Genomic DNA, 12,346 nt, shown 5'->3' with positions numbered 1-12,346 from the left:
ATATAAATTTCGAATCAACAGATTAACTATTGGAGATACCTAAACAATATTTGGAGTCACATCATGACAAAGTAACAACACTACACACCCCCAACCCCTACCACAGTGGCATTGTGCTTTAACCACTTAAACCCCTTATGGTTGAGTGGAATCCATCAGGGCTCTTTGCTAGTAGTGTATTTTCTGTTGCTGGGGTTTAAGTGGTTAAGCCTGGGTGTTGCGCACCAAAAACTGCTCATCTACAAGCCGACAACACGTCGCTTGTCGGCTTGACTGTGCACGACTCGACACCAGCGCGTAACTAAGCATGAAGCAGGCTTTATATTATCAAAACCCAAATGTACACTTGTGATTTCCCCTCTCGTGAGCTGATATATAAAAGTATAGACCAGTGGTTCTCAACCTTTTCAGGCCGCAACCCCCAAAAGAATCATATTTTAACTGGGGACCCCCCACCCTGACAAGCACTAAGAGTTGAGGCATTACATTTTGTATAACACGGTTCTATTGTGAAAATAGCAGCTCTACATGCTCACAACGCCTCGCAACACGAGGCGTTGTGAACATGTAGATCTGGTCCGATCAGGTTTTTTGGAACCGATCACCGAGCACCGATCACAAAAGTTTGATCACCCGATACCGATCAATCACCGATCCGATCAAGTTATTATTTATATTTTCTAAATGTTAATGTTTTAACTTTAATTAATTAATTCACTCATGAATTCATTTATATATTTGCCTTATAGTTATTTACCAGCATTACTATGTATTTATTATCATAGCATATCATGTATTTATTTGTAACTAACTATTCCTTCAGTACTGTGGAAATCAATACCCCAAAATGGCCTCAAGTGGGCATACTGAACGGCTGGTTGATCGGATGCACCGATCCGATCGGATCGGTGAATTTACCTTTTGATCTAAACCACCGATTATCGCCGATCACGCTTTGATCGGCCCGATCCGATCCATTGCCGATTGATCGGTAACATCTCTAAGATCTGCTATTTTCACAATTACTGCATTAGTGTGGGGATTTAAGGGGAGCAAATGCTAATTTCATGCAAATTTGTCTTAAAGCGCAAAGTTTTGCACAGATGTAGCCCAGGGCTTGCTCTAATGATTTAGCTAGGGCGCCCGAGCCGACAACCTTCGGGGTCGCCACAGCGGCCAAATCAAGTTGGGCTCCCATCGACTTTAGTGATGAAAAGTGATGAGTCATCACTTTTCAGAGTTTTGTGGGTGTTTTCTGGAGCTGTGGTGACCCCGAAGGTCGCCGACTACATCTGTGCAAAATTTTGCACTTTTACACTGATTAGCACAACAAAAAAAAAACCCTAAGGCCTCCGACTAACATGAATACTCACCCATACATGCATCGTTTTCTGAGGCCATTTCTAGCTCAAGGAATGTTTTTTGTGCAAAACAAATGCCTGCAATGGATTCAGCATCATGACAATGGATTCAGCATCATGACAAACCCCAAGTTAGACCCCTCAGATCCTACTTAAATACCCAGAATACCCTGTATAGAAAGTCAATGGGAGCCCAACTTGATTTGGCCGCTGTGGCGACCCCAAAGGTCGTCGGCTCGGGGCCGGGCGCCCTAGCTAAATCATTAGAGCAAGCCCTGGGCTACATCTGTGCGCTTTAAGACAAATCTGCACGAGATTAGCATTTGCTCCCCTTAAATCCCCACACTACATCTAATATCTGACAATTTGGCCAAGTTTTAATTTGTCATTTTAGAGGTATTGAAAAGTCCTTAAATTGTTACTTTAGAAATGTGCAGATACCCTCTATACAATTAAACATTATGTTGGTTTGTTTACTGTTGAGTGAGAAAATGTTGCACATTAATTTAATCATCTGGGGACTCCCAAAATAATTTGGGGACCACGCTGGGGGTCTCGAACCACAGGTTGAGAACCACTGCTCTATCGAAACCCAAATGTACACTCGTACTCGACTTCCCCTCTCGTGAGCTGATATATAAAAGTATTGACAAGCAGCTCTGAGCAGCATCCATCATCAAAATAGTGTTCGCTTCACTGTGAAGGCGGAGATGAGGGGTGTCGGTTTGATGAGGTTAAATAATACTAATAATACTAATAATAATACACTGCTGACCACTGTGGTGCTGTCTTCACATCAAGGAGACACCTTCAATCACTTTAACCAGTGGTTTTCAACCCTCTTCATATCAAGGTCCACGGATTTTGCCTCTCAGATCCAAAACGTAGAATATTTTGCTGTCGTCGGATGATATTTTGTCAACAATTCCATGCTGCATTGACGTGGAACCATAGGAGAGATAACAGGCAAATGTTGATCAAAATAACAATCCTTTCTACATTCTCTAATTGTGTGTAGACTTCTTGAAGTAATTCAGGCGTTTTTACAATAGTTTAACTCTTGAGTTAAAGATCTATAAGGGTCCATTTGGTTACCAATAATCCATAATTTAGCTGGGGACCACCTGGAACCTCCTCAAGGACCACCGGTTGAGAGCCACTGATTTAAACCACCACACGTTGTTGATCGGAGTCTCTCAAGGCTCTGTACTAGTGTATTTTCTGTTTTAATTCTACATTAAATGTCTCTGCTGAAAGTAGGCGATCTTAACAGGCTTACAACAACGTGTCACTTGCAAATCAGCTATTTTCAGCAAAGGTTTTCCCCAGAACACGGATACTGGGGTTTAAGTGGTTAATAATCATATCTAAAAACCAAATATGGGAAAAAAAAAAGCCAGTGAACCATAAATAAACTGGGCAACACAATAAACGCTCACCCCCTTTGTTAACATCTGTGCATAAACACGACAGGTCATTTTGCGTACATCCGAATACACAATTGGCATTTATTCATTTTTATAGATAGCTCTCTGTAATATATTAATGTACAAAATATATAATCTAAAATATCTTGATAGGGTTTGGTGTTTTGGGACTCAAAATACAAAATGTCAGAAATACAAAACAAAACAGGAAAAGCTTTTTCGTTGACATCCTAAATTGAAAAGTGTCTTCAGTCAAAGCACGTGAAGAGTGTGTGCGTGTGTGTGTGTGTGTGTGTGTGTGTGTGTGTGTGTGTGTGTGTGTGTGTGTGGCCTTTTTGTACAACAGTACACGTGTGTATGCTGCCTATACGTGTGTTTATACTGTAGCTGTGTGTGTGTGTGTGTGTGTGTGTGTGTGTGTGTGTGTGTGTGTGTGTGTGTGTGTGTGTGTGTGTGTGTGTGTGTGTGTGTGTGTGTGTGTGTGTGTGTGTGTGTGTGTATTCCTGACAGGAAGTGTTCTGTAAACACAAAACATTCTGCTCAGGGTTTTCTGTCTCATCGATTGCCTCTCTAGATGTGGGTAACAGTGTCCATGCTGTCGCCACCTGCCTGCAGCGGACACACATTACAGTAACATGTCCATCTCCATACATGGGCTGTGTACACACGGTAAAGGGACGGGTATTGCTGCGGTGCTGACTGGTACCATGATTCGCATCGTCCACTGCTTCAGAGATCGCAGTTTATCTGTATCACTCAAACAGTGTACAGGTTTTACATATATTATTCTATACACACAGATAAAACAGCATGTGTGCGTTATGTGTGTATATACTGCATATATATATACTGTGTGAGTGTATATATATATAGGCAGAGAAACAGAGAGAGAGATGGAGAAAGGAAGAGAAAGCAACCATTGTCCTCATGCAAGTTTGTTCAACACGCCGATCCTTCAGTTGAATGTCGGGGGCAATCTGGCAAAGTGGAGTGATTAGACTAGATTTTGTCAGAGAACTTCGCGAGAAGACCAACTCCAAGCTGTGGTGCTCGGCCTGGCTTCCCTTCCTTAAGGACTTCGACTGACGGCTGGCACATCTGTCTCTGGCAGTCTGATTGGACGTCTTTGGTCACCTTAAATCTCTGGCCTACCCAGGCTCCGCCTCCAGGTGGTTCTCTGTTCAGAGTGGAGCCGCGGGGTTCGGCGTCATTCCTGTCTCGTCCATTCCGGACATTGGGGTTAGCTGAGGCTAGTAGGGACTATGTGAGGTTCGGTCACAGCCAACACGAGAGCGCTTACAGTTCCCTGAGCCTGCTTGTCATGTCAGAGGCTTCGTTGACTGCCACGTTGTGTTTCAAGTTGCCTCGCCCCCCCCAGGGTTTATGTGTCTCTTAGCGGCTGTTAACTGCTGGAAGGTCCCCCGGTGAGGAAATAGGTCATCATCTCTCCTTTGCCTTTGACCGTGACCACACCTCTGTACTCCAGTGTGTAGTTATAGGAACTTAGTACCTGGTACAGGTCCGTGGTGACCTAGAGCAGATGGGAAGGAATCCGGTTAAAGAGGGTACAGTACAGCGTGCTAGATAAACCACAGCAATGGTTCTCAACCTGTGGGTCGGGTCCCCAAATTATTTTGGGGAGGGTCTCCAGATGTTTAGCTTAATGTTAACATTGTTTTCTCACTCAACAGTAAACAAACCAACATACAGTATAAGGGTATATATACATGGTGTCTGCACATTTCTTAAGTGACAATTTAAGACCTTTTTAGTACCTCTGGTCAAACATTGGTCAAATTGTCAAATATTAGAGGCAGAAATTGTGAAAATAGCAGCTCTATAAGCTCAAAACGCATTGCACCGTGGCAAATTGTGAGCTTGTCGTTCGGCTGTTTTCAAACAGCCAAAAATATAAAATAGGGTTAATACCACCCACTGCTGTGTTCAGCACGCGTTGGGTGCTTAGAATTGTGAGATTTTGTAGATGTTACTAATTCTCAACCAAAAAGATGTATAGGGGATTATTACACACTTGACAGTGTTGTCACAGTTCATGTCAAACTGGTCACACACAACAGGCCTCTAGAACATTTTTCAACGGTTTTCAACATTATTCATATCAAGGTCCATTATTTATTCAGCATTTGAGCCACGGACCACCATTTGATGACATTTAGCCTCTCAGACCCAAAACGTAGAATATTTGTGTTATCGTTGGATAAGAGCTTGTCCACAATTCCATGCTGTATTGATGTGGTGCCATAGGAGAGATAACAGACAAATGTAGAACACAATAACACATTTTCTACATTCTCTAGAACAAGGGTCTTCAACAGGGGGTCTGGGACCCCCTGTTGCTAGCTTATTTTGTGTCCATATTCTGAGAACTTTATAGCTAAAAATAAGTATTTTCAGTAAAGAGGTCTGGTGTAGAGGGGGAAAAGAGCAGACCAAGTACAGAGTGAAAGGTCAAGTTTATTACAAACACAAATTGACATGAATCCAAAATACTATATGGAATCTATGAAAAGGTCGTGGGGGTCCCTGCTTCATCTCTCTCTCAATAAGGGGTCCTTGGCCTGAAAACATTGAAGACCACTGCTCTAGAACACAGAGGGCGTTTCCCCTCTAAGCTAGAGCTTCTCTCACCTGGATCTTCTCCGGTACACCAGTGCTGTCCATGCGGCTGGCCACGTTGACCGTGTTGCCCCAGATGTCATACTGAGGTTTCCGGGCTCCGATCACGCCGGCCACCACCGGGCCTATGTTCAGACCTGTGGACAAGAGTTGGAGACACTTCAAGCAAAGCACCAGAGCAACAGGCACTGGAAGAACAGGCATGATCAAATCAACCCTAACCCTAACCCTAACCCTAACCCAAAGTAAGCTTTGGGACAAAGCTTACATTTGAAAAGAAGGGGGAAAATTAGACCGACAATTAAACAAAACTAAAGTAATTTTGGAGCAAAGAAAGTCAAGATTAAAAGTCAGTGCTCTTCTCAGCTCCTGGTGTAGTCATGGACTGAATGTCAGCAGCCTCATTAAGACAAAGTCAGCCTAGTATCAGCCTAAGAATATATCAGGAATTAAAGGATGTTATGTCTCAGCAGGAAAAACGTGTCCATGCATTAATCTTCAGTAGACTCGACTACAGAAGTGGTGTCTAGAGGTTACATATCGTTGTTGTCGGGTGGAAACCTTGTATGTCCAAAACCGTTTGTTTTGTATTTATCATTTTAAAATGTTTCAAACGACTGAAAACAGACGATCTACAAGCACACAACGCCTCGCACCGTGAGGCGTTGTGTGCTTGTAGATCGGCTGTTTTCACTACTTTTGTGCGATGGCCTTGTATGATGAAGCAGGGCTTTACTTTACGAAAGAAATTACACATTTGAAACTTGGAGATACGAGGTTTCTGCCCGACAGTGACGATATGTAACAGCAACATTGTTGATGATGTCATCTTGGTGGATTAAGTCAATTTGTCAATTTCTATTTGAATAAAGTCTCTCTTGCACTTGCACACACAAATGAGTGAGTTTCTTCATCACATACTGTCTCTTCAATAACGTTCAGCCATTGGGTTGGGGATCCACTTTATACCAGCTGAAGACTTGACTGTTTGTCCCTACTGCCTTTTACTGAGGTTTTATTTTGGACTTATTGCAGCATTTATACAGTAGGTAACACCTCTCTTTCTAATCTCTATTATGACTTTTAGATTGCAATGCGCCAGCGTCTGTGTGTACATTCCATCTACCCACCGCATCTGTGAGTTTACTGCTCACCTATCTTCATCTTGAAGTTGTTGAAGGAGTGCTCGTTGATGTACTTCATCTGGTCCATGAGCCTCATGGCGTAGTCGGCCAGGGCGCGGATGTGCGAGCGTCCCGCCTTGTCGTAGGTGGAGTCATTGAGGCCAGAGGCCGCCATGTAGGTGGAGCCGATGGTCTTGATCTTCTCCAGCTGCCGGAACTGGTCCTCGCTGATAATCTGATGGGTCAGAGTTTGGTCAGGATTTATTGAGAGGCCCCTTGAGATGCAGCATCTCATTTTAGAGGGGGTCCTACAGTATACACATACTAGTGTTGCCCGATCACGTGATCGGGATCAGCCACCGATATGGTCATTTTTATAAGATCGGAGATCGGGGAAAAAATATAAAAAAATATTTTCTGGGAGTAGTGAAAGTTACAGGTAAGGTGAATGCGATATGAAACGTAAGCTTACCATAATCACAGTAATCCTTAATCATTTTCAATCATATTCAAGGGCTTTTGGTGAAATGAGACAGACACAGAGCAGAGCCCTGCAGAGGGGAAGAGATTGTGTCAGACTCTGTGTCCAGCTGGCAGCTGATGCCAATAAGTAGTAACGGCCCCTTGTTAATGGATCAAAGGAAGGCAATTATGTCTCTCTGCACTGTCAACTAGCTGCTACAGATGCATACTTTTCAAGCAGACTGGTTAATTGGTTCTTAACTTATTTTGTTTCAACTTTAAAAATGGCCAATGTTTTACCAGTTTTTATATAGTTTGTTGATTATTTTTGATGCTGTAATGGTCTATTTTATTTTATTTTTTGAGGTATTAAACAGAATTATGTTCTTATTGCACTATTCTGCTCTTAATTTGATTTAGTTTGCATGGTTATGTTGTGGTACACTACTCATAAGCTTTGTTTTTAATTTGTTGATTCAGTGCTGCACTAAGTGATAGAATGAATAGAATTTTTTTTTCTTAATGCCTTGCCAAAAGATCGGATCGGGAAAGATCGGGATCGAATCGGAAACAATAATATTTGATCGGGATCGGGATCGGGAACAAAAAAACGTGATCGGGGCATCCCTAACACATACTGTACAGTATGTAAGTAAAAAACATTACATAAAATACAAATACACAATACACACAAGTACTGATACAGAGGAGATGGGGGAGGGGCATATTGTAGGAATACACATACTGTACATACTTTTTGGTTTCGGAGATACGGCTTATGGACAGGCCTTAAGCAGAATTCTGCTAATTGTCTGGCTGCCAATGTTTTGGGCGGATACCGTCGCTCTCGGGCAGAAACAGCGCATCTGCATTTTTTGTTTCTTTAGTAAATCAATCCCCTATTCATTGTACAACAGTGTCACGCAAAAGCAGACGAAATAAGACGATCTACACGTGCGTTATATGAACTTAAAGATGTGAACATGGTTAAGTCTCTCTGTGGGTGTTATGAATATTGAACCAAAGTCATAGTATTAACAAGATCTTGTGACTAAATAATAATGACATTGGATCCATAGAAACACAGGTTCTTTTTCCATTTCCTGAAAAGTTACCATTTTGGACATACTTAACCACTGTCACTTAAAAATAGCAAAAATAGCCTGACTACAAGCTTGTAGATATATTATAGCTATTTTCGCTAAGTTTGAGTGACACTGGTTTCGGTCTGAACAGCAACAATGTGTATCAGGACTTCAGGCCTGTTCTTCCCATTCTCCTCACCTCGTCGAAGTCGGCGATGATCTCGTTGAGCAGCCGCAGACACTCCACGCCCTCGTTGTTGGCCTCCAGCTCCACGTAGAACTCGGAGAAGTTGCTGATGGAGGCGAACATGACGGCCACGCACTCGCACGACTGGTAGTAGAGCTCGTCGTTGCGGCGCTCGCGCTGCAGGAAGTGCGCGGCCACATCCTTGGGCAGGATGTTGTGGAGCAGCCGGCGGTTGTACGCCTGGAGCTCCTCCATCTCCTCTTTCTCCTCCGTGGCCTGGCGGGGTGGCAGGGTGGCAGTGGAGGGACAAGTACCACATGTTTAAGTAAGTAAGTAACCCAGCAAGCACGGTCAGGACCTGGACCAATCGGTGACATCTCGATTGGGGCCAGATTAAGTCAAACCATGACTAGTCAGATCTGGTCCAGAATATCACCTGATTTCAACCAACAAATCCTGCCCCCGGTATTCAAAATGTACTTATAGCACCAAAAGTAAAAGTAATCATTTGCAGAATGTCCCAGTTCACAAGTTATCATAAAACTAAAATGTATTCAAAAAACCTTTGAAAATAGCCAAAGTATACATAGGGCTGAAGTGGTTAATGTATGTTTTGTAATCAAAACCAACAGTAAAAAAAAGAAAGTAACAGTTTTCAAATAATTGTAATGGAGTAAAATATACAATATTTGCCTCTGAGATGTGGAGTAGATTGCTAATTAGTATTTCCATTTCTTGAAACTTTACACTTCTACTACATCTCAGAGGCAAACATTGTACTTTTTACTCCACTAAATTTACGAGTGACAGCCGGAATGTAGACCAGCCTGTCTCCCCCGTGAGGAAGAGGCCCAACAAATCCCCGGTGAGGCCTTTAGGAGGGCCAGTCAAGCCGTTAGCGGCTGAGGAACCCGCTGCTCCTGAATTATATGTTTGGTACTGGGAGTCTGGTGCTACGCACAGGTCCAGGACCTGGTGAGAGCAGGAGTGGACCTTGTGAGACGTAGGAGGAGCCCGGCCAGGAGTCAACCCACAGAGCCTGGTCCTTCCACGCACCAGTCTTGGCAGAATAGTTCCGGAGCAGTGGAGTGTGGCCCTGTCTTTCCCTAATGGGATGATCGTGGGTAGCTACTGGGACGTAAAGTCAGGACTTGATCACCCCGGCTGGGCCACCTGAGTGAGGGGTATGATGTTGCGAGACCCAAAACCTGTATGACCTTGGGCTACATCACTGAGGATACGTCCCAGGTGCATCCATGGGATGTTTTTTCGTTCTATTTGACAGCTTTAGATGATTCAGATGCATCAACAATTAATCATGATAACATTTCAAATATAGCAGATATACAAGCTTTCAAGCTTGTAGATCTGCTATCTTTTAGAATATTCAAAGTAAAAAAGTACTTCTTCCATAACTAGTGGATGACACTTTTACATAAATAAAAAAGTTCTTCTTCCACAACTGCGGGGTGGCAGGTGGCAATTTGTGGAGAAGATTGATGTTAATGAAAAAAATGTTGAGAGGCAATCTTCCTGCTTTTTGTAGTCAGGAATCAATTGAGATACTGTACTTAAAAGTGAAGCCCAGAGAACAGAAAGGCTGTCTGTCACCCACACACACACACACACACACACACACACACACACACACACACACACACACACACACACACACACACACACACACACACACACACACACACACACACACACACACACACACAGGAGAACTGCTGCAACTTAGAAGCTACAGGCAGTGATAAAGAAAGAAATACGTGTGTACATGCTCACACGTCGCACGCACGCATACCTGCAACTTCCAGAGAAAGTCCAGCCTGGCTGTGGACTCCACCTGCTGGGCGTGAAGATAGAGGGCCAGGACAAACACGGTGATGACCACTGGAGTCATGATCTTTAGGGAAACCTTGGACTCCACCTCACAGCTGAGTTGACATCACACACACACACACACACACACACACACACACACACACACACACACACACACACACACACACACACACACACACACACACACACACACACACACACACACAGCACCAACACGAGTCAGGTTTTAATATCAGTACAAAGCCTTTACTATAGATACATATGAAAAACCTGTTTTATTATTTTATTCTACAGCAATACAGAGGTTAACCCAATAAATCATTTTAAATCATGAGTTTTGGGGCATTCTTATTGTTTTATTAGACTAGTCCTTACCCGTTCGAAGATATGTGCTTCAAATGGCATAAGCCATAAAAATGCTAATATACAGCATACGATTTGTGAAAGTGACAAACGGGCTTCACAGTTATGTCAGGTCTGTTCTTATGCTAATGGTCATGCGGCTCCAGCCACCGATGAGAAACGTTGGGACAGACAGACACTCAGACATTCCGAGAATTATCTGTTGGATAGGAGTGTATAGAGAGATAAGAACCTGAAGTGCAGAGAGACACGCGAGACCATACTGTACTGCCGGATGAGACACCAGTTACTGTCAAGAGACACCCACTGAAAGCTGACTCATCAAGCTAAGTGCATGTTGTTAGCAGGACATTAGCTCCAATTGTGTAATGAGGATGTTAGCGTAATCGGAAGACACTAATGACTAATGATTTACACTTCGTCGTACCGTCCCACGCAAAAACATTGCAGATCTACCACCTCACAATGCGCTACACCGTGGTGTGTTGTGAGGTTGTAGATCGGCCATTAGCTTTCTACAGACACATACAGTTCCTCATAAGTCTTACCTTGTTCCATTGATGGAGTGACTGTGGGGAGAAGAACAGAGAAGGTTTTAAACAGGGTTTGGAGTTACTTAAAAGACACAGTATGCAGTCTATGCACTTGCACTAGCACCTGCTGAACCTATTGACAAATATTATGCACAGACACACACACATGCATGGTACATGGTAGCATGGATGCACATGAACACACGCACACACAGAAGGTTGTGGTTGTGTTACTATAATTGTGAGGACATCAACATTTAGAATATAGGTATTTTTTATACATCAAACAACCAAAAAATATATTTCTGGGTAGATAACAATGGCAGTATTGGAGCATTAATATTCATGAACGTTATTTCTGGAAGAACTGGACACGTGTTATTGACTATTATAAATATATTGTTGTATTATAAATATCCAGGTTGACAAAGAAGACATAGCTAAAGTTCTGGACAATTGATTTGATACTGTGAAAACATCCATTTCTGGGTAGAGACATTCTACCCAGAAATAGAGGGTATGCTCATGCATAAAGTGAATGGCAAATCAAGTGGCAAATAGCAAATCGAGTGGCAAAGTGAGTGGCAAAGTAAGTTTAACGTTGTTTAATGAAATCAAATAGGACTTTTCTGTTTGGATGTACGGTATGAGCTGTCAAGGCCAGAAAGTAGTTTCTTTGCCACTCAGTAGGCGTTCCTGCACAATCTCCGGGTATGGTGCTGATGTCACGTGCATACCCTCTATATTTGTTTGTTTACAAAAGTTCAAATATTCTGATCTGGTGTGTAGCTGTGGGGACCTTAAACTGTAGCAATACAAGTACAGAGAGTAATGAAGGAACTCACATGGCGTTGGCCATGATCAACAGGTCCTGGTTGTCGAAGAGGTTGACCTCGGGCACCTCCAGGATGAGGAGGTAGAGCAGCTCGATGAAGAGCATGAGGAACAGCTTGCCTATGCTGCTGACCTGCAGGAAGACTGAGCATGCCAGCAGACTCAGCACCACACAGGACGAGAAGTACTGACAGACAGACAGACAGACAGACAGACAGACAGACAGGCAGAGAGAGAGAGAGAGAGCGGGGGGGGGGGGGGGGGGGGAAGGAAAGGCCTTTAGTCATGTCAAACTACTAAACGCATTTAATGACGTTTTCAAATTGTGTTATATTTGTAATATACTGAAGAAACGAAGCAGATATATTACAAAATAGAAGTAAAATGAGAACTTTATGAACCATTTAACCATTGTATAATTTGTATGATGGATAGCTATTCTACAGTATAAAATCACATTGTAGATCTGCTTTGTTATTTCT

At 42.9% G+C, this 12,346-nt stretch overlaps 1 protein-coding gene across 1 annotated transcript in view; it reads right to left on the bottom strand.

Annotated features, from left to right (window-relative positions):
• Nucleotides 1–4,190: 4,190 nt before the first annotated feature.
• Nucleotides 4,191–12,346, bottom strand: part of adcy5 (adenylate cyclase 5) — a gene marked incomplete at both ends in the record, with an annotated part of 131,089 nt that continues 122,933 nt past the window's right edge. Inside the window, 6 exons of the mRNA XM_080753049.1 lie at nt 4,191–4,319; nt 5,438–5,562; nt 6,580–6,784; nt 8,296–8,559; nt 10,094–10,226; nt 11,876–12,051. Of these exons, the coding sequence (XP_080609175.1) occupies nt 4,191–4,319; nt 5,438–5,562; nt 6,580–6,784; nt 8,296–8,559; nt 10,094–10,226; nt 11,876–12,051 (1,032 nt within the window). The remainder of the gene's footprint in view (nt 4,320–5,437; nt 5,563–6,579; nt 6,785–8,295; nt 8,560–10,093; nt 10,227–11,875; nt 12,052–12,346) is intronic.

Source organism: Nannobrachium achirus (assembly GCF_963921795.1).
Source record: "Nannobrachium achirus genome assembly, chromosome: 22".
NCBI lineage: Eukaryota > Metazoa > Chordata > Actinopteri > Myctophiformes > Myctophidae > Nannobrachium > Nannobrachium achirus.
Note: the sequence above shows the minus strand (reverse complement) of the source record. Positions and strands in the feature narration are given on the sequence as shown.